Here is a 23,698-nt window from a genome sequence, read left to right as displayed (position 1 = left end):
TCGCTGGCTTAGCAGTTTAGAGTTGTGAAAACTTCATTAATTTGAATGCCAGTGGAAAATTACTGTTTACTTTAAAGCTACTTTTTAACTTTTCCTGTTGAAAAACAATATCCCATGTTTAAATACACACACTTAAGTGTAAAACCAATTTGTAAGTCGCTCTGGATAAGAGCGCCTGCTAAATGACGAAAATGTAAATGTAAATGTAAAACAATATGTTTTGAGCAAACTTCATGGAGTAGGCCATTCAAGGAGTTGGTCTGATGGTGCCCTCTGATGTCATCAGCCTCCCCCTTGCTTGAGGAACAATAGAGGATCAATAGAGAACAGAAGAGGACCCCACCCCCCTCCCCTCCCCCACACACACACACACTTGTGCCATGTCAGAGGACACCTGGACCACCTATTGAGATTAAGCCTTTTGTTAAGTAAATCAGGTAATAAATGAGCTGAAAAGGAAACTGGAATAGAACTTTAAGACTGATGCCAAGGAATTTCTTGGCTGGAAGCAGTGTTACATTCCCAAGTTGACATTTGTTTGGATGAATCTTGTCTTGGAGGCAGAGCTGAGCGATTAAAAAATTGGCTATATATCGTCTAAATTAATTTAAGGTTAAGGTTAGGGTTAGGCATAAGGTTAGCAGTGAGGTTAAAGTTAGGGTTAAGGTTAGGTTTAAAATAAGATTTTATGACTTTGTGGCTGTACCAACTAGTGACTACATTGCAGAGCTGCCTCCAGTAAATGAGTCATCCCAATAAATGCCAACCTGCGTTACATTCCTTGTCAAACGCCATCTTTTATTGCTACAGTTGAATGGCTGGGCGGTTGCATCCTCTGTCCTCACTTCGCCTCCTTGTCTGTCTGACAGAAATTTGTTCAGCAGTGTATCTGTGTGTTTCCACTATGCTGGAAGCTTTGGCTCAGCGGGCTAACACAGTCTTTCTCTGCATAGACTACCCAGGTTGAAAGTCGGCCACACAAAATACAGTATAGGTATAGTAGGCTTATAATAACTGGTTAGTTTTGTAAGTATACTGTAGAATAGATCATGATTGCCGGAAAGATACAGACTTTCCTTAGCTCAGCCCTTACTCCTGTTATAAAAGATGTCAACGAACAGGGAGGTGAGGCTTGTCTGAAGCACTGCCATTTATATAGAGACTCAACTAAAAACCTTAAGGTTGGTGGATAGATGGACGAGTTACAGATCTAATAAGTTCTCTGGAGAGAGTTTGCACTTTCGTATTTGATAAGTTCACCTTCTTGTCTTTAAAGTGAAATACGTATCCTCTAGTTGTTTATAACCCTCAGAGAGACGACGGAACCGAGTGCATTTGACACTGTTTTGTTGGTTGAGTGAAATGTCTAATGCTATTATTCATTTAGATAATCACATGAATGCTTTCGTCACCACACTGCATGATGTTACTGTTGTCTTCAGTCAATAGCTGGTTGTACGTAGACTGTGCTGGAAATGAACACTACCGTGACGTTATCATTGGAGTAACAGGTTACTATCAATTAATAAAATGTATGCAATTAGTTTAAAATGTATGTTATTATTAGCACCAGTGTTATCCGTCTTATGGAATTCCTTTAAGGGAAAGGGGGGATATCCAACAGTTTTACAGAGAACAGAATCACATGACGACACCTCAAGACAGAAACACAGATAAACAGACAGACAAACAGACAAAAACAGACAGACCAAAAACAGACAAGTGCAGAACAGAGAGAGAGAGAAAGAATGTCGCAACAGGCAATGTCACTACGACCGTACAGATGGGTGCGGAACTCAAAGTGACCAGAAGACAAACCAGCCCAGTTAGCCTAAATGCAGGGTTAGGGGTCCATGCTTTGAAGGGATGGAGGTAACCAGGTGGTGACCAGGAAGAGAATGGGTTGATGTTGAGTTAGCCACTACTGTTAATGCATGCCACAAAATGACTGCTGGAGAGCAACTCAAAAGAGGAAAACAGATATACTTTTGTGAAAATAAAATTATTTTTATGCCATCTGCATTGAAATAAATTTAAATGCAGAACAGCTTGGCGAGGGAGGGGAGAGGAGAGGAAGGAAGGGAAGGAGTGAAGGAAGGGAGGGGGGCTAGGAAGATATCATTCTTCATACACAACTTTCTTTGGTTACATATTACGGTTGCCTGCTTGAGGCCATAAAAGTTGATGGCAAGAAAATACTTTGTTGCCTTTTATCATCAAAAAATGGAAATGTTTTCTCTAAAAAGCCTCATGGCACAAATGCTTGAAAAGAGATGAGGGAAAAAATTGTTTTTAACCACCGAAAATTCATGCTGCACATGATGAGGCGAGACAACAGGAATGTCGTATTTCGGATAATTGGCAGATAGATGACGACAATGACTCAAAAACAAAACAAACACAAACCGAAATGCAAGAGACCTGAACATACAAAACGTCAAATAAAACTATTAAAAATGAAGAAAAGAAAAACTCACACATGCTTCACTCGCAAACAACAACAACGACGACCCCAAGCGTAAAAAATTAATATCGAGACCACAGGCATGTAGCATGCAGCTGTCCACGTCAACTGATGTCAGGGTTAGAATGGTGTGAATTTCTGTGTAAACATATGATTGGATGACTGGGGCCCTGACGATATCTGTCTTCAGAGATCTGGAGAGCTCATAGGGCTACAGTACAGAGCAGACCTGGGCTCTTTTACACTGCTATCTCTTCCAGGAACTTTGGGAGGACTTGGGATTGACCTTTCACAGGATGATGATCAGCTTGTCCTGATAACAGCACAGGCTGAGAAATGTGAACCCTCGGTCAGCTGTCTGTCATGTGATCAGGTGCTGTAGGCCTACTTGAGATACATTAAGGCACTATTCAATCAAAAACATTATACGGAGTAGTTAAAATGCTGCACGAAAGCTACTGCAGTACACTGTCTGCGTCTGAAATATATTCTACCTCTGCCGCATTTCGAGTTTCTTGACTTCTTACTGGCCTCATTTGAGCCACAAATAAAAGCAATTATAAAGGACTTGAGGTTGCCATACTAAACAGCCAATGTGCTTTGATTGATGTTAGTAGAGGTCTCTTTATGGTTCACCTCATAACGGACTGCCATAAGTTGACAAGGTTTATATCTTTTTTAAAGCATAATATCTGAGCACTAAATATGAGAATCCTCAGTCTCTTTAACACCAATGATTGAATTTACAGGAGGTAATGTAAAGGAAGGTGTAGAAGCTAATATGTAATGGACCATTGCTGCATGTTTATCAGAGGGAAAAAAATCACACCCAGTTTGCTTGGCTCAAAGAAGCTGAGTCATTCATGCAAATAACTGAAGCTATAAGAACATTTTGACTGACTACCTGGCTTATATCTGTAGTGTACCGATATAAACTGTCCAAACCTGTCAAAAATCAAAGTCAATAGTTTTCATTTTTATTTGGGAAGTAAACATTTAAGGTACAATTGTTGTTTTGGTACACACAGTTCCATGACTGACAGCTGGTTAGTGATATTTTATTCAAATAAGAAAAGGCAATTCCCAAGTTCTCTCAAAAAGCTTAGAGGAATATGATTTGGAACTTAATATTCTATTTTTCATATTTGGGTTGGAAAAAGACAGCAGGATAACATGTTCACCTTGAAGCAAAACTATATAAAAAATAAATAAATAAAAAATCGTACACAGAAATTCGATGATGTCTGTTCTCTATTAATAAATGTTTTAACAAGGCAAGCCTCTAAATATGGAAGAAACAAAAATGAAAAACAAACATAAATAAACCACTATTTAAATTCCTGCTAGATATCACAGTAATTTCGCTGAAAGCAAATCTTTAAGAGAATCTCAAAATGTATCATGAGTCAAAATGCAAGTCAGTACAGTACCACATGGCAAGAGCGCTGGACCCAAACACGGTATGATACATTTTGAAGCATCAATGGCACATGGCACATCTCCATACTAATTTTGTATCTTTATATTAAAGTATTTAAAATGTTCTCTCTCATTCAATGCTGAGAGGACAAAATTTGTATGTGTTTAGGTGACCATGTCTAGGTGACCATGTTAACCACTTCAGAGGACCCCATGGGCAAGTGTAACTCGTAAAACAATTATGTTTTTTATTGATTTTTAAAGCAACATAATTATTTTATAAAGTGGATAGTCCTTCATGACAGATTTAACTATTTTCCACTTTGGTATATACCAAAGTGGAAAATAGTGAAATCTGTATATAATATGTTTTATGTAATTTAGTCAGATCTCTTACCATATAAAATCTCCAGTCTTACCCAATATTCCATCTAAGTGTTGAATTACTTATTTTATTTTGTTATATTTCACTACATTTCGTTTATATTTTTGGAAGTTACACTTTGTGTGTCCATGGGGCTGTGATGCTTAGAGGATGCAATGCTTCATCCTCAGGTGTGTATGGAGTGAGAGAGCAGGGTGAGAGAAAACAGAGGTAAACTAACCTAGCCCACCTGCATGGCCAGAGTCGCACTCCTCCAGGTCCTCGTCATCACTCGAACACTCTGCCGACGACACGATGTCATCCGTTGTCTGCTTCATGGGCCAAACGTGGGAAGAACAGAAAGAAACAAAGACAAACAGATACACACACAGGGACACACACAGACACAGAGGAAAATGACAAAAACACACAGACAAGAAAATCATTAGTTTCAATGTTCAGTTTTTTTCCAATTTCTGAGGACAATATACAGTAATTAAAGATGTGACATTTCATGCACAATCTTTAATTTCCTATTGCCTTACTAAAAAAGCTTTGGAATTAGAGGGAAAATACACAAAGTTATTTTACATTTAATTTGCTTCCTTGAGTTCATATCCAGGCACTGTAAAAAAAAAAGTCAAACTCCTCTCTGAAATGAAAGCATTATACTGTACAGTAGTTCATTTCAGGCAAAGTAGAAAAACATAAGTCAAACTCCTCTCTGAAATGAAAGCATTATACTGTACAGTAGTTCATTTCAGGCAAAGTAGAAAAACAGAAGTCAAACTCCTCTCTGAAATGAATGCATTATACTGTACAGTAGTTCATTTCAGGCAAAGTAGAAAAACAGAAGTCAAACTCCTCTCTGAAATGAATGCATTATACTGTACAGTAGTTCATTTCAGGCAAAGTAGAAAAACAGAAGTCAAACTCCTCTCTGAAATGAATGCATTATACTGTACAGTAGTTAATTTCAGGCAAAGTAGAAAAACAAAAGTCAAACTCCTCTGTGAATTGTATTATTGCATTATAGTTCTGATCTGGGCGGCTGCTGGCTTTCCATCTTTTACTCTTTACTGCATGGGCAGTCGGGTAATTGAAAAACTTCTGCCGTGTTTATCAAAGCCTTTCTTTCAAACGGCTGCCATAATATTTCCCCGGCGACATCTCCTCATCGCGGTTGTTAACTCGGCCCAATTCCTCACCCCTGTCACCTCCATCTTACCCTCTCAATAGTTTGCATGGATTTTCATTACTATAGATCATGGCTATCGATGGCAGCTCGATCGTAGCGGCCCGATCATTGACAATCTCCTGCACCTCCATCTCTGATTTATCTCTTCTCTCCCTCCCTTGCACAGGCCTCACTCGTTTTTCAACCCCAGCGTTTGGCATATCTTTATTAGTAGGAGATTAGGAGGGGGATAAAATAAGCGTTGTCATGGAGCAGCTTTATGAAATTATAAATATCAGGGGGAGTAATGGAGTCGTCAGGGGTTGGACAGACCAACAGCACCGTAAATACTACTGGGGCTGATGGGACTGTAAAATACACACACACACACACACACACACACACACACACACACACACACACACACACACACACACACACACACACACACACACACACACACACACACACACACACACACACGCACACGCACACACACACTCACAGGTATCGGAGCGCCAAGTCTGGGACCAAAAGGCTCCTGAACAGCTTCTACCCCCCAAGCCATAAGACTGATGAACAGTTAATCAAATGGATGCCCGGACAACTTGCATTGACCCCCTTTTTTTTGCACTGGCTCGATGTACACTCACTGGACACTACCCACACACTCACACATACTACACTGACACTCCAACACACACACACACACACATATTGACGCCACACACACACGCTCACACATAGACACACTTTCACACTCTTCACATACGCTGCTTCCTACTCTGTTTGTTATACTGAACAAAAATATAAATGCAACAATCTCAAAGATGTTACTGAGTTACAGTTCATATAAGGAAATCAGGTCCTGGGCTGGTGTGGTTACACGTGGTCTGCGATTGTGAGGCTGGTTGGGCGTACTGCCAAATTCTCTAAAACAGGCTTTGGAGGGCATAGAGAAATTTACTCTCAATTCTCTGGCAACAGCTGTGGTGGACATTCCTGCAGTCAGCATGCCAATTGCGCACACCCTCAAAACTTGAGACATCTGTGGCATTGTATTGTGTAACAAAACTGTACATTTTAGAGTGGTCTTTTATTGTCCCCAGCACAAGGCGCACTTGTGTAATGATCATGCTGTTTAATCAGCTTCTTGATATGCCACACCTGTCAGGTGGATGGATTATCTTGGCAAAGGAGAAATGCTCACTGCAGGGATGTAAATAAATTTGTACACAACATTTGAGAGAAATAAGCGTTTTTATTTATTTATTTACGTCTTACGTTTTAACTCTGCATTGTTGGGAAAGAGCTCGTAAGTAAGCATTTCACGGTAAAGTGAAACAAACTGCAAAAATCTCTGAAGCTGGAGACAGTTATCTTCCTCACTAACTTTAAGCATCAGTTGTCAGAGCAGCTTACCGATCACTGCACCTGTATGCGGGCGGCAGGTAGCTTAGTGGGTAAGAGCGTTGTGCCAGTAACCGAAAGGTCGCTGGTTCTAATCCCGAGCCGACTAGGTGAAAAATCTGTTGATGTGCCCTTAAGCAAGGCACTTAACCCTAATTGCTCCTGTAAGTCGCTCTGGATAAGAGCGTCTGCTAAATGACTAAAATGTAAATGTACGCAGCCCATCTGTAATTAGCCCACCTACCTCATCCCCATATTGTTATTTACATTGTTATTTATTTTGCTCATTTGCACCCCAGTATCTCTATTTGCACATCTTCACTCCAGTGTTAATACGAAATTGTAATTATTTTGCACTATGGCCTATTTATTGCCTTACCTCCATAACTTACTACATTTGCACACACTGTATATAGATTTTCTATTGTGTTATTGACTGTACGTTTTGTTTATTCCAAATGTAACTCTGTGTTTGTTGTTTTTATCACACTGCTTTGCTTTATCTTGGCCAGGTCACAGATGTAAATGAGAACTTGTTCTCAACTGGCCTACCTGGTTAAATAAAGGTGAAATAAAAAGGAATAAAGAAATAAAAAAGTCTACAGCCGTTGTATTCGGCGCATGTGTGTGTATTCTACACACACACACACACACACACACACACACACACACACACACACACACACACACACACACACACACACACACACACACACACACACACACACACACACACACACTAGGAGCATGAGATCTACACCTGGCCATAGAGAGGGTGTGTGTGGTGGGGAGAAACACACGCACTCACGCCCGCACGCACGCAAACATTTAAAAAGTTTATAGTGGAGTAAAAATAATTCAAATGCAGAAAGATGAATAAGCAGGCATTGGGGGCATCCACACTAGAGTGCTGTAAAATACGGCCCCTCAGTAAATATGAAATTATTCATTGAATTTATATTTAGTGTGGAAAAAGACTGCTTGCCGTCGTTCAGAGGGAGGAGATCGCAGATGCGAAAAGCAATGAGAAAAGTAATTGACTGATTCCAAGGAAAAATGTGAAATTATCTCAGATTTCGCAGCCAAATGGCTGAGAATGACAGCGCTTAATGTCATAAACAACCCAACGCCTGGCTTCCTCCATCCCCTTTCACGGTGCTAAGAGTAATGCCAAAGCTGTCTGCAAGCTTACTTATGTACACCACTGCATTTAGGGATATTTCTCTTAGACACATTAGGCTGAAGCCAAAATCAATGGAGTGTGTAAGTGTAGAATTACACCTCTTATCTAGGAGTGTAATTGAATCCAGCCATGGCTTGCAATGGTAGTCTATTTTGGTATGTTTCAGCATTAGAACACACGCACGCACACCCCTCCTGTGTAAACCGGTGGAAAATTTTACAAATCTATATGTGCCCTAGGCGACTGTGTCCCACTGGCGTCACGTTTACCATATCCCTCATTAGAGAAGAATGGTGCCAAGAGTCCTGACTGCACCACAACATGTCACCACAATGTGTGGAAATTAATTTAGACGATAGGTTACCAATGTTCCCAAAAACACATATTATCATTTTTTTGTAACTAATTCATAACGCCTACTATATAAGTACTGTATGCATTTCTTTAATTGTATTATTATTATTATTATTATTATTATTATTATTATTATTATTATTATTATTATTATTATTATTATTATTATACATTATGGTTGATTTCTCCAGTGGGGGGTGACAAAAGACAAGAAGGGATATTTCTCATTCGCTCTCTAATGTCACCTAAGAGACAGTACATACCCATCTCTTCACTCTCACTGCTGTCTGACAACATGTTAGCTGCCAATGTATTGTATCCTACATTTCATATTTGAAAGGATGAAGAGGGGATAGAGAAAATAGCCTAATTCCTGCCATAACATAAACATAAATATATTTCTACATGGTATAAGTCTTCTATCAGTCTCATAAGCTGGCTCAATCCTTTCACTCAGTCCATCCCCCATCCCAGGTCTGACAGAAAGGGGGAACTCCGTATTGAACCTCTGTAGAAGATTAGCTCTATTCTGATGTGTCCGCAAGCCTTAAAGGAGAGCAGGCTTCACACTGGCCCACTGATAAGCAAATCCACACAAATCCTTTTCAATTTATTTTCAGGAAATCAAGCATTATTCAGAGCGCAAACATCTCATATCAAGATGAATCTGTCATTGATTTCACACAACATTTGTCCCTGTGAAGGGGAGGTGAGCTTTGGATGTCAGTCTGTCTGTATGTATGTATGTATGTATGTATATCTACAGCACAGGCTAATATAATTACTTGAACACCTGCACTAGCTAAGCCAAAACCCTGTCTCAACAAAGAAGGAAGAAATTAAGGAATTAAGGAAAGAAGAAAAATAATGAAGGAAGGCATGAAGGAAAGAAGAAACGAAGGAAAGGAAGGAAGGAATTAAGGAAGGAAGGTGTGTCCTAAGAGTATTTAGACCAAAGACGGCCGAGCTGAACAGAGTCATATCTGTATATCGCTGTACTAAACATACTGCGTTTGGTGGCTCACAATCTTAGTGATGAAAAACCACAGCCTGAATCGATAAATCAATGTGTGCACTTCCAGAGCACCAGAGAGAGATATTACTGTATTAGAGAGGGCACAGGTCAGCGCTGGTGGATTACACACATTATTCAAGGAGAGTACAATATACTATATATATCACCACGATAAACCTGCTTTAGAAAAGCTGTGTGCATTGTTTGACAAATGCACACTAAAAATATTCAAATACTCACAACTACACACATGAAGTTGTTTACTCACCAACCTAGCTGCTCCTCTTAACCCCCCTTTAACCTTTTACTGCAGTGGGCTAAATCAGGGTCACACAGAGTGTTTCTTCGGTAGCCTTAAACAAATCTACTTTGAAACAAAAGTATACACCTCACACACATGGCTATGGGCTTAAAAAAAGAAGACACCTGTACCATGTCAGATATAGAGTTGAAATGTATTACAATATTAGACTTTACAAACATCATAGAAGACTGAAATATATCAAAACCGTTTGACATAGAAACACCAGATTGAATAATACAATTATGAAATATAACATTCCACCCATGAGGCCACTAGAGGGTGATTTGGTCATTTGACTGCAGCAAAGGGCTACCAAACTCACTGAGCGCACACACGCACGCACACACACACACACACACACACACACACACACACACACACACACACACACACACACACACACACACACACACACACACACACACACACACACACACACACACACACACACACACACACACACACACACACACACACACACACACACACACACACACACACACACACACACACACAAACACAAAAACACAAAAACACACAGGCCTCTAAGATAAGCCCATACAGCCTGCGACCAATATCCAAGCCAAGCATCAAACTACTGGCAGCCCTGAATCAGGTCCCATTCCTGTGTGTGTGTGGATGTGTATGTGTCTGTGTCTGTGTGTGTCTGTGTCTGTGTGTGTGTGTCTGTGTCTGTGTGTCTGCATACTGATGCTTTTAGGCTGTCCACAAGTTAAAGAGCCTCTAAGCTCCCGAAAGACCAGGGCCAAAACACACGCACACACACACACGCACAGACACAGAGACACAGAGACACCCAGACACACACACAAACTAAAGCCGACACACACTACAGCCCTTCTCTAAAACCGCCCTCACTGCAACCTGGGGGACCGACACAAAGGGGATGAAAGCTTTCCATAGCCATCTGCATGAGTACAACAGATTAAAAGATGGCTGTTTGTAGCTTTATCACATAACGCTACTCTGACTGGAGTCTGACCAATATCCCTGAGGTTATTAACAGACAAAACCTGGAACTGGCCTCAGTTATGCAGGTTGGCATTTATTGGGATGACTCATGCACAGGAGGTAGCTCTGCAGGGTAGTCACTAGCTGGCAAAGCCACAAAGTAATACAATCAGATTCTAAAACTAACCCTAACCTCAACCCTAACCACACTGCTAACCTTATGCCTAACCCTATCCTTAAATTAAGACCAAATAGCCTGTAAATACCCAGTTTTTTTGTATTTTTCGTACATATTTCCCTATCAGACTTTTCATCTTTCTACAAAATATACTTTCCTGCAACCCGCCTCACTCAATGTGGAACGGATTCTATTATTGACTTACCTTTTATATAGAATCTCCAGTTGAAACTAGCTAGCCAGCTAACTAGCTACATGCTATTAGCCACAGTTAGCGGTATTTCACCCAGAACATTGGATTTTTTTTCTGCGGGATTAATTTAATCACTGGATATTAATCACCGGATATTCGGCCAGTCTGCACAGCGCGTTATCGACCCAGAACATATCAGTTTTTCTGCCGGAATCACTGAATCACTGGACCTTTAACTCCGGATTCATCGCTACCAGCTAGCTTCAACTAAATGGACGCTGTGGTCTGGCTAATCATCCTGAGCTAGGCCCATCTCCCGGCTATCTACCTCTCTGTCAACCGGACGGGACCACCTAGTGTTGACACGGAGCCCCGCCGATCCTACACAACTGGTCTGCCGACGAAATCGTCTGATGTGGTTACGACGACGTCGACCACGAAGATTCCATCTGCTAGCCCCGGCCCGCTAGCACACGCTAGCCGTGGCCTCTTACCTGCTAGTGCTTTAGCAGCCTCCGAACTATCCTATTGCTGTTCACCGGACATTATGATAACTCAGCTATACAGCTGATGTCTGCTGGACTGTTCCTTTTTACGGTACTACATCCTGTTTATGTTTAGCCTCAGCCCAAACATGGTTAGCTTATTGTTGTTTCGGTTATTTCTAATTGTACTATTTCACTGTAGATCCCCCCAGCCCAGCTAAACCTGCCTTAGATAGCTCCTTTGTCCCACCCCCATACACGCAGAGACCGACTCAATTGGTGCCTCTAGTGATACTATCTCTTTCATTGTTACCCAACGCTTAGGTTTACCCCCACTTTACTCATATCCTTCCATATCCTTGTCTGTACATAATGCCCTGAATCTTTTCTACAACACCCGGAAATCTGCCCCCTTTATTCTATGTACCCAACGCACTAGAAGACCAGTTCTTAAAGCCTTTAGCCGTATCCTTATTCTAGTCCTCCTCTGTTCCTCTGGTGATGTAGAGGCTAACCCAGGCCCTGCAGCCCTCAGTATCACTCCTACTCCCCAGGCGCTATCATTTGCTGACTTCTGTAATCGCAAAAGTCTTGGTTTCTTGCACGTAAACATCAGAAGTCTACTTCCTAAGTTTGAGTTATTCACTGCGTTAGCACACTCCGCCAACCCTGATGTTCTAGCAGTGTCTGAATCCTGGCTCAGGAAGGCCACCAAAAATTCTGAAATTTCCATCCCCAACTATAACATTTTCCGTCTAGATAGAACTGCCAAAGGGGGTGGAGTTGCAATCTACTGTAGAGATAGCCTGCAGAGCTCTATCATACTATCCAGGTCTGTGCCCAAACAGTTTGAGCTTCTACTTCTAAAAACCCACCTTTCCAGAAATAAGTCTCTCACTGTTGCCGCTTGCTACAGACCCCCTCAGCCCCCAGATGTGCCCTGGACACCATATGTGAATTGATTGCCCCCATTTATCCTCAGAGTTCGTACTGGTTGGTGACCTAAATTGGGATATGCTTAATACCCCGGCCATCCTACAATCCAAACTAGATGCCCTCAACCTCACGCAAATTATCAACGAACCTACCAGGTACAACCCTAAATCCGTAAACATGGGTACCCTCATAGATATCATCCTGACTAACATACCCTCTAAATACACCTCAGCTGTCTTCAACCAGGATCTCAGCGATCACTGCCTTATTGCCTGCGTCCGTAGACGGGTCCGCGGTCAAACGACCACCCTCATCACTGTCAAACGCTCCCTAAAACACTTTAGCGAGCAGGCCTTCCTAATTGAAATGGCCCAGGTATCCTGGATGGATATAGATCTCATTCCGTCAGTAGAGGATGCCTGGTTGTTCCTTAAAAGTAATTTCCTCTCAATCTTAAATAAACATGCCCCATTAAAAAAATACAGAACTAAGAACCGATATAGCCCCTGGTTCTCCTCAGACTTGACTGCCCTTGACCAGCACAAAAACATCCTGTGGCGTACTGCATTAGCATCAAATAGCCCCCGCGATATGCAACTTTTCAGGGAAGTTAGGAACCAATATACACAAGCAGTCAGGAAAGCAAAGGCAAACTTTTTCAAACAGAAATTTGCATCCTGTAGCACTAACTCCAAAAAGTTTTGGGACACTGTAAAGTCCATGGAGAATAAGAGCACTTCCTCCCAGTTGCCCACTGCACTGAGGCTAGGAAACACTATCACCACCGATAAATCTACAATAATCGAGAATTTCAACAAGCATTTTGCTACAGCTGGCCATGCTTTCCATCTGGCTACCACTACCCCGGTCACCAACTCTGCACCCTCCGTTGAAACTTGCCCATGCGCCCCCCGCTTCTCCTTCACACAAATTCAGACAGCTGACGTTTTGAAAGAGCTGCAAAATCTGGACCCCTACAAATCAGCTGGGCTAGACAATCTGGACCCTTTCTTTCTAAAACTAGCCGCCGAAATTGTCGCAACCCCTATTACTAGTCTGTTCAACCTCTCTTTCATAACGTCTGAGATCCCCAGAGATTGGAAAGCTGCCGCGGTCATCCCCCTCTTCAAAGGGGGTGACACTCTAGATCCAAACTGCTACAGACCTATATCCATCCTGCCCTGCCTTTGAAAGTATTTGAAAGCCAAGTTAACAAACAGATCACCGACCATTTTCGAATACCACCGTACCTTCTCCGCTATGCAATCCGGTTTCCGAGCTGGTCATGGGTGCACTTCAGCCACGCTCAAGGTCCTAAACGATATTATAACCGCAATTGATAATAGACAGTACTGTGCAGCCGTCTTCATCGACCTGGCCAAGGCTTTCGACTCTGTCAACCACCGCATTCTTATTGGCAGACTAAATAGCCTTGGTTTCTCAAATGACTGCCTCGCCTGGTTCACCAACTACTTCTCAGATAGAGTTCAGTGTGTCAAATCGGAGGGCCTGTTGTCTGGACCTATGGCAGTCTCTATGGGGGTGCCACAGGTTTCAATTCTTGGGCCGACACTTTTCTCTGTGTATATCAATGATGTCGCTCTTGCTGCTGGTGACTCTTGATCCACCTCTACGCAGACGACACCATTTTGTATACATCTGGCCCTTCATTGGACACTGTGTTAACAAACCTCCAAACGAGCTTCAATGCCATACAACACTCCTTCAGTAGCCTCCAACTGCTCTTAAACACTAGTAAAACTAAATGCATGCTTTTCAATCGAACGCTGCTGGCACCCGCCCACCCGACTAGAATCACCACTCTTGACGGGTCTGACCTAGAGTATGTGGACAACTACAAAAAACTAGGTGTCTGGTTAGACTGTAAACTCTCCTTCCAGACTCACATAAAGAATCTCCAATCCAAAGTTAAATCTAGAATCGGCTTCCTATTTCGCAACAAAGCCTCCTTCACTCATGCTTCCAAACATGCCCTCCTAAAACTGACTATCCTACCGATCCTTGACTTCGGCGATGTCATTTACAAAATAGCCTCCAACACTCTACTCAGCAAATTGGATGTAGTCTATCACAGTGCCATCCGTTTTGTCTCCAAAGCCCCATACGCTACCCACCACTGTGACCTGTACGCTCTTGTTGGCTGGTCCTCACTACATGTTCGTCGTCAAACCCACTGGCTCCAGGCCATCTATAAATCACTGCTAGGCAAATCCCCGCCTTATCTTAGCTCATTGGTCACCATAGCAGCACCCACCCGTAGTCTGCGCTCCAGCAGGTATATCTCACTGGTCATTCCCAAAGCCAACACCTCCTTTGGCCGCCATTCCTTCCAGTTCTCTGCTGCCAATGACTGGAACAATTGCAAAAATCTCTGAAGCTGGAGACTCTTATCTCCCTCACTAACTTTAAGCATCAGTTGTCAGAGCACCTTACCGATCACTGCACCTGTACACAGCCCATCTGAAATTAGCCCACCCAACTACCTCATCCCTATATTGTTATTTATTTTGCTCTTTTGCACCCCAGTATCTCTATTTGCACATAATCTCTTGCACATCTAGCATTCCAGTGTTAATACTATTGTAATTATTTTGCACTATAGCCTATTTATTGCCTTACCTCCATAACTTGCTACATTTGCACACACTGTATATATATTTTCTGTTGTATTTTTGACTTTATGTTTTTTACCCCATATGTAACTCTGTGTTGTTTTTATCGCACTGCTTTGCTTTATCTTGGCCAGGTCGCAGTTGTAAATGAGAACTTGTTCTCAACTGGCTTACCTGGTTAAATAAAGGTGAAATAAAAAATAAATAAAAATAAATTTTTATAGCCAATATATAGCCAATTTTGACTTTGCAGCTGGCCGCATCTAGTGGAAATCGCTCAGCTCTCCCTCTAGGACTAAGCATTCAATGACATTGGTGCCATTGGTGAGCGATAACGCGCATAAATTACGCCCCTGCTTAAATGGATACTTCGGGAGTTTGGCAATGAGGCCCTTTCACTATTTCCCCAGAGTCAGATGAAGTCGTGGATAACATTTTCATGTCTCTGCGTGCAGTTTGAAGGAAGTTGCTAATTAGCACTAGCGCAATTGCTAACTAGCATTAGCACAATGACTGAAAGTCTATGGGTATCTGCTAAATTATCTGGCCAGGTTGTGTTATGTTTTGTCACTCATTTTGTGGCACAGAGTCTCTGTGGATTACTCTCCACACAGCCAGACAGTATTGCCCTTGCAAAAAAGTGAAACGCACACTTGGCCTTCTGAACACATAAGACTCCTGAACAGCTAATCATGGCTACCCGGACTATTTGCACTGCCCCCCCACCCCATCCTTTTTACGCTGCTGCTACTCTGTTAATTATTTATGCATAGTCACTTTAACTCTACCCACATGTACATATTACTTCAACTACCTCAACTAGCCGGTGCCCCCGCACATTGACTCTGCACCGGTACCCCCCTGTATATATAGCCTCCCTACTGTTATTTTATTTTACTTCTGCTTTTTTTTTTCTCAACACTTTTTTTGTTGTTGTTATATTTTTACTTTTTTTGTTAAAAATAAATGCACTGTTGGTTAAGGGCTGTAAGTAAAACATTTCACTGTAATGTCTGCACCTGTTGTATTCGGTGCATGTGACCAATAAAATGTGATTTGATTTGATTTTGATTTGATTGGACCAGCAAACTGTCAGTCAACATAGGTCGGATCAGCTAGCGCAGTGAGAACGGTTTGGTGCGTTGCGAGGGTGAAACTGAATGGGGAAAATAACATATTTTAACAGGCTACATTTAGCCTGCCATTTATATTATATATTTATACCTTTGCTTATTCAATCTGGGCACATAGGCCTGCCTACAGCATTGCACCAAATCTAATCTGTGCTTCAGAACCAAAAAAGTATATGTCTCGAATGTTGACCAATGACCAGTCATAAGCATTGACGCGCAAAACCAGTCGCACATATCCAGATTACTGACCAGAAAGGCTTGTTTCATGTTCTTTGGTTTTGCCTGGCAAAAACAGTGTAGCCTACCTGCAGTGGGGAAAAAAAGTATTTAGTCAGCCACCAATTGTGCAAGTTCTCCCACTTCAAAAGATGAGAGAGGCCTGTAATTTTCATCATAGGTACACGCCAACTATGACAGACAAATTGAGGAAAAAAAATACAGAAAATCACATTGTAGGATTTTTAATGAATTTATTTGCAAATTATGGTGGAAAATAAGTATTTGGTCACCTACAAACAAGCAAGATTTCTGGCTCTCACAGACCTGTAACTTCTTCTTTAAGAGGCTCCTCTGTCCTCCACTCGTTACCTGTATTAATGGCACCTGTTTGAACTTGTTATCAGTATAAAAGACACCTGTCCACAACCTCAAACAGTCACACTCCAAACTCCACTATGGCCAAGACCAAAGAGCTGTCAAAGGACACCAGAAACAAAATTGTAGACCTGCACCAGGCTGGGAAGACTGAATCTGCAATAGGTAAGGAGCTTGGTTTGAAGAAATCAACTGTGGGAGCAATTATTAGGAAATGGAAGACATACAAGACCACTGATAATCTCCCTCGATCTGGCAAGATCTCACCCCGTGGGGTCAAAATGATCACAAGAACGGTGAGCAAAAATCCCAGAACCACACGGGGGGACCTAGTGAATGACCTGCAGAGAGCTGGGACCAAAGTAACAAAGCCTACCATCAGTAACACACTACGCCGCCAGGGACTCAAATCCTGCAGTGCCAGATGTGTCCCCCTGCTTAAGCCAGTACATGTCCAGGCCCGTCTGAAGTTTGCTAGTGTAACGATCCCAGCAGTCTGAGTCGGGTCCTGTCTGTGGACTAGTTGTTATGTTCGTGATCTCCAGTTTCCCGAGGGTTCTGGAACGCTCCGGGGAGCTCTCTTGATTTCCGCACCTGCATCCCATCAGCAATCTGCACACCTGGTCCTGATCATCACCCTTCTTAGGCTCTGGCCTAACATCCATTCCCTGCCGGATCGTTAGCCATGAACGGTAGGTTTACCAGAGTATCAGTCTTAGAGCCTAGCGTTAGTTTTGTTGTTTTTGCACCTTGTTGGTTTGTTGCTTACTTACCCCCGTTTTGTTCCATCTGCAGTCACCCGTCCGGAACCTTCATCCAACCTCTGCCTGGTGGTGGCGGCTGCCGACCCAGGATGGGATCAACCACTGCACCCCCAACAACTAATCAACGCCGCCCGCTCTGTTCCCTGGATTATTCAGCATCACTCTTGAACTTGTAAATAAACACTCACCTTCGTTTCAACTTACCTTGTCCTGGTCTGCTTCTGGGTTCTGGCTTAGCAACTCGTGACAGAACGATCCGGCCAGTAATGAACCCAGCGGACCTGGACTCTGTTCGCCATGCCATTACCCAGCAGGAGAAGATGTTGGGCCATCATAGCACGGTACTACAGGAGATCGCGTTGTCAGTTCGGAACCTTTCTACCGGTCTGACGGAGGTCCAGAACCAACGCAAGTGTCCGGTGGAAGATCCACTACCGGTTTCACCCATCTCGCCTGCCGCTTCTGAAGCTGTGTCCTTCCGTGAGCCCAAGGTTCCGACACCGGATAAATATGAGGGGGAGCTGGGAAGATGCCGTTCCTTCCTTATGCAGTGTGGATTAGGGTTCGATCTACAGCCCTACTCTTATGCCACAGACAAGGCTAGGATAGCCTTTGTGATTGAGTTGCTGCGTGGTCGAGCGCTGGAGTGGGCTTCAGCCGTTTGGGAACGACAGGATCCCTGCATGGCTTCATACCAGGGGTTCACGGCCGAGATGAGGAAGCTCTTCGACCATTCCGTCCGAGGGGAGGGACGCAGCTAGGCGCCTGTTTTCGCTTCGCCAAGGAACTCGCAGCGTGGCCGACTTCGTGATCGAGTTCAAGACGTTGGCTGTGGAGAGTGGGTGGAATGAGGAGGCTCTGCAAGCGGCCTTTTACCAGGGTCTGTCGGAGCAGCTCAAGGATGAGTTGATCTCCTATCCGAGTCTAGTGACCTGGACAGCTTGGTAGCCTTGTCTATTCGGGTGGATAATCGAGTCCGAGAGCGAAGGAGGGAGAAGCAATGGGCTCCGTCCAACCGATCAGCTTCTCAGGTTCCAGTCGGGTCGTCAAACTGCGCGGCTCGCTAAAGTTGGGAGGACTTTTAGCGAGCCAGTTTCGACCTCTCAATACCTCTGTCAGACCCCGTTTCCCGGCTACCCTTATGAACAGGAATCAGAGCTTAGCGATTAACGCTTTTATCGATTCAGGTGCCGATGGAAGCTTTCTAGATGCCGAGTTGGTGGAACAGCTGGGGCTTTCCAAGGAGCAATTGCCGGAAGCCATTGAAGCTACCACTCTGGACGGCAGTAGTCTGGCACGTATCACGATGAGGACTGAACCGGTTAAGATGCGGTTGTCGGGGAATCATTCTGAGATGATTTCATTCTTCATTCTGCCGTCTTCCCAGGTTCCTCTGGTCCTTGGATACCCCTGGCTGAAGGAACACAATCCCACGTTCGATTGGGTGACGGGCAAGGTAACGAGTTGGAGCCTTGATTGTCATGCTAACTGTCTCAAGACTGCCTGCCCCCATTCGGTTCCCAGTCAGGTGATTGAGGCTAAACCCCCAGATTTGTCCCTGGTTCCCGAGACATATCACGATTTGGGGAAGTTTTCAGTAAGCAGAAGGCTCTGTCACTCCCCTCCCCACCGACCATATGATTGTGCCATCAACCTGTTCCCTGGAGCTGTCTACCCCAAGGGAAGGTTATACAGTATCTCCCGACCTGAACGTGAGGCTTTGGAGACCTACATCAAGGAGTCCCTAGCTGCTGGTCTCGTTCGTCCCTCGTCATCACCCCTGGGGGCAGGATTCTTCTTTGTGGGTAAGAAGGATGGCTCTCTTCGACCGTGTATTGATTATCGGGGGTTGAATGACATCACGGTCAAGAACAAGTATCCCCCTGCCCTTGATGAGTTCTGCCTTCGACTCCTTACAGGGTGCTACGGTGTTCACCAAGCTAGACCTACGCAATGCGTATCACATGGTCCGGATCAGAGAGGGGGACGAGTGGTTGACGGGTTTCAATACACCGATGGGTCACTTCGGTATCAGGTGATGCCGTTTGGACTGACCAATGCTCCAGCGGTATTCCAGAGTATGGTGAACGACGTCCTGAGAGATATGATCGGTCTCTTTGTGTTTGTTTACCTGGATGACATTCTGATCTTCTCGAAGGAACCTTCCGACCACGTCCAGCATGTCCGGCAGGTTCTGCAGCGATTGTTGGAGAATCGCCTGTTCGTGAAGGCCGAGAAGTGCGAGTTTCACGCCCACACGACATCCTTTCTCGGGTACATCATCTCCAGGGGAGAGATTAGGATGGACCAGGAGAAGGTTAGAGCGGTTCTGGAATGGGCCCAGCCCGGTACGAGATTGCAGCTCCAGAGATTTTTGGGGTTTGCGAATTTCTACCGCAGATTCATCCGGGATTACAGCCGTGTGGCCGCTCCGTTAACTGCCTTGACTTCCAGTATCAGGACCTTCAAGTGGAATCCGGAGGCGGATCGAGCGTTTCTGGATTTGAAGAGGCGATTCACCAACGCACCGATTCTCTCTCAACCGGACACGGCCCGTCAGTTCGTCGTTGAAGTGGACGCGTCTGATGTGGGAGTTGGCGCCATCCTGTCGCAGCGATGCTCCACGGACAGTAAACTCCATCCCTGCGCCTACTACTCTCGTCGCCTTTCGCCTGCGGAGAGGAATTACGATGTGGGTAACCGGGAGCTTCTCGCGGTGAAACTTGCCTTGGAGGAGTGGCGCCACTGGTTGGAGGGGGCGGAGCAACCGTTTATTGTCTGGACTGACCACAAGAATCTTGCTTACGTGCAATCGGCTAAACGTCTCAACTCCCGTCAGGCCAGGTGGGCGTTGTTTTTCGGACGATTCAAGTTTTCCCTGACGTTCCGACCTGGATCTAAGAACGGCAAGGCGGACGCCTTGTCCCGGATGTTCTCCAAGACGGAGGAGAGTGGGTCCAAGACCGAGACAATTCTCCCCCGGAACTGCGTCGTGGGAGCAGTTATGTGGAAGATTGAGGAGGAGGTGCTGGCGGCCCTTCGGACTCAGCCCGGTCCCGGTAACGGTCCACCCGGTCGGTTGTTTGTGCCTGAGTCGGTTCGTCCTGCTGTCCTCAAATGGTCCCACGCCAGCAAGATGGCTTGTCACCCTGGCGTGGCTCGGACAATGGCGTTTCTTCGCAGACGTTTTTGGTGGCCTGCCATGGCCGAGGATACTCGGGGTTATGTTGCTGCCTGTCCAGTGTGTGCGCAGAATAAGAGTACCAATCGGCCCAGCTCTGGACTACTTCACCCCCTTCCTATTCCCCGGCGACCATGGTCGCATCTGGCCCTGGACTTTGTCACTGGGTTGCCCGCTTCTGAGGGGAACACGGTCGTTCTGACTATCGTGGACAGATTCAGCAAGTTCGCCCACTTTGTGCCTATTGCCAAGCTTCCCTCTGCCTCGGAGACGTCCGAGATCCTGGTTAGGGAGGTTTTCAGGGTCCACGGGTTGCCCAGTGATATCGTTTCCGACCGTGGCCCTCAGTTTACCTCTGCTGTCTGGAAGTCCTTCTGTTTGGCCATTGGAGCTACAGTCAGTCTCACATCTGGTTTTCACCCCCAATCTAATGGTCAGGCGGAGAGAGCCAACCAGAAGATGGAATCCACGCTACGCTGTCTGGCCTCTTCCAACCCCACCTCCTGGGTCTCTCAGTTGCCTTGGGTTGAGTATGCCCACAATACTCTCCCTACATCTGCCACTGGGATGTCTCCCTTCCAGTGCCTGTATGGCTACCAACCTCCCTTGTTCCCTTCTCAGGAGAAGGAGCTCTCAGTGCCTTCTGTTCAGGTCCATATTCGTCGTTGCCACCGGACCTGGCATCGGGCCAGAAAAGCACTCCTTAGAGTTTCGGACCGGTATCAGCTCCAGGCGAATCGTCGCCGGATCCCCGCTCCCACCTACACCATCGGAGATAGGGTCTGGTTGGCCACACGGGATCTTCCTTTACGGACTGAGTCTAGGAAGTTGTTACCGAAGTTCATTGGTCCGTTTGTGGTGGAGAAGGTGATCAATCCGGTGGCAGTTCGACTCAAACTCCCGAGGACGCTCAGAGTCCATCCCACCTTTCATGTCTCCTGCCTCAAGCCTGTTTTCCTCAGTCCTCTGTTGCCTCCTCCGCCTCCTCCTCCTCCTCCTCGGATGATCGGAGGTGGTCCTGCCTACACGGTGCGTCGCATCATGGATTCCAGACGGCGGGGCCGGGGTTTCCAGTATCTCGTGGACTGGGAGGGGTATGGTCCTGAAGAGAGGAGTTGGATTCCGCGGCGACAGGTCCTAGATGCTGACCTCATCAGTGACTTCTACCGCCTCCATCCTGGCGCTCCGGGGAGTCCGTCTGGTGGCGTTCGTCGGAGGGGGGGTACTGTAACGATCCCGGCAGTCTGAGTCGGGTCCTGTCTGTGGACTAGTTGTTATGTTCGTGATCTCCAGTTTCCCGAGGGTTCTGGAACGCTCCGGGGAGCTCTCTTGATTTCCGCACCTGCATCCCATCAGCAATCTGCACACCTGGTCCTGATCATCACCCTTCTTAGGCTCTGGCCTAACATCCATTCCCTGCCGGATCGTTAGCCATGAACAGTAGGTTTACCAGAGTATCAGTCTTAGAGCCTAGCGTTAGTTTTGTTGTTTTTGCACCTTGTTGGTTTGTTGCTTACTTACCCCCGTTTTGTTCCATCTGCAGTCACCCGTCCGGAACCTTCATCCAACCTCTGCCTGGTGGTCGGGCGGCTGCCGACCCAGGATGGGATCAACCACTGCACCCCCAACAACTAATCAACGCCGCCCGCTCTGTTCCCTGGATTATTCAGCATCACTCTTGAACTTGTAAATAAACACTCACCTTCGTTTCAACTTACCTTGTCCTGGTCTGCTTCTGGGTTCTGGCTTAGCAACTCGTGACAGCTAGAGTGCATTTGGATGATCCAGAAGAGGATTGGGAGAATGTCATATGGTCAGATGAAACCAAAATAGAACTTTTTGGTAAAAACTCAACTCGTCGTGTTAGGAGGACAAAGAATGCTGAGTTGCATCCAAAGAACACCATACCTACTGTGAAGCATGGGGGTGGAAACATCATCCTTTGGGGCTGTTTTTCTGCAAAGGGACCAGGACGACTGATCCATGTAAAGGAAATAATGAATGGGGCCATGTATCATGAGATTTTGAGTGAAAACCTCCTTCCATCAGCAAGGGCATTGAAGACGAAACGTGGCTGTGTCTTTCAGCATGACAATGATCCCAAACACACCACCCGGGCAACGAAGGAGAGGCTTCCTAAGAAGCATTTCAAGGTCATGGAGTGGCCTAGCCAGTCTCCAGATCCCAACCACATAGAAAATCTTTGGAGGGAGTTGAAAGTCCGTGTTGCCCAGCGACAGCCCCAAAACATCACTGCTCTAGAGGAGATCTGCATGGAGGAATGGGCCAAAATACCAGCAACAGTGTGTGAAAACCTTGTGAAGACTTACAGAAAACGTTTGACCTGTGTCATTGCCAACAAAGAGTATATAACAAAGTATTGAGAAACTTTTGTTATTGACCAAATACTTATTTTCCACCATAATTTGCAAATAAATTCATAAACAATCATAAAATGTGGTTTTCTGGAAATTTTTTCCTCATTTTGTCTGTCATAGTTGACGTGTACCTATGATGAAAATTACAGGCCTCTCTCATCTTTTTAAGTGGGAGAACTTCCACAATTGGTGGCTGACTAAATACTTTTTTCCCCACTGTATGTTGCCGTCCCTCAATTGTTTGCGGATTATGTGTCTCCTCCTGGGCTGCTCACAGTAAGGGTCTGGGTGGGTCTCGTCGTCTTTTGGTCAGACCGGAATTTCCCTTACGCTTCATAAAATGCGCAACTGGTTTTCCTCGCAGACCCCCACTGGAAAGCTCCACAGGCAGAATCAATTATCCGTTTCGTGACTACAAATTGTCATGGAAATTCTTACACAGGGACACTCGAAGTCAATCTTAAATGAATCATTGTTTATTATCAGCATGCTGGAGAGGTTCCCACAAACTCAATGCACCAAGTCCATATGTCGATTAGGAGCTCTAACGGGGCAGTCCCA

The 23,698-nt window shown here is 44.8% G+C and overlaps 1 protein-coding gene across 20 annotated transcripts in view; it reads right to left on the bottom strand.

The window, feature by feature from the left end:
• nrxn3a (neurexin 3a) overlaps positions 1-23,698 on the bottom strand; it is a 504,060-nt gene that overhangs the window by 8,590 nt on the left and 471,772 nt on the right. For 13 of the 20 annotated variants that reach the window (XR_006657440.1, XR_006657441.1, XM_041848285.2 and 10 more), the window contains one exon: positions 4,489-4,579. Coding sequence is in view for 16 of the 20 variants with exons in the window: in XM_041848285.2 (XP_041704219.2) it covers positions 4,489-4,579 (91 nt within the window). In the remaining 4 variants the exon portion in view is untranslated. The remainder of the gene's footprint in view (positions 1-4,488; positions 4,580-23,698) is intronic. The other 7 variants (XR_006657442.1, XM_045207562.1, XM_045207565.1 and 4 more) reach the window with 2 other exon arrangements.

This window comes from Coregonus clupeaformis, chromosome 25 (assembly GCF_020615455.1).
Source record: "Coregonus clupeaformis isolate EN_2021a chromosome 25, ASM2061545v1, whole genome shotgun sequence".
Classification (NCBI taxonomy): domain Eukaryota; kingdom Metazoa; phylum Chordata; class Actinopteri; order Salmoniformes; family Salmonidae; genus Coregonus; species Coregonus clupeaformis.
This window is presented reverse-complemented; position numbering and strand designations above follow the sequence as displayed.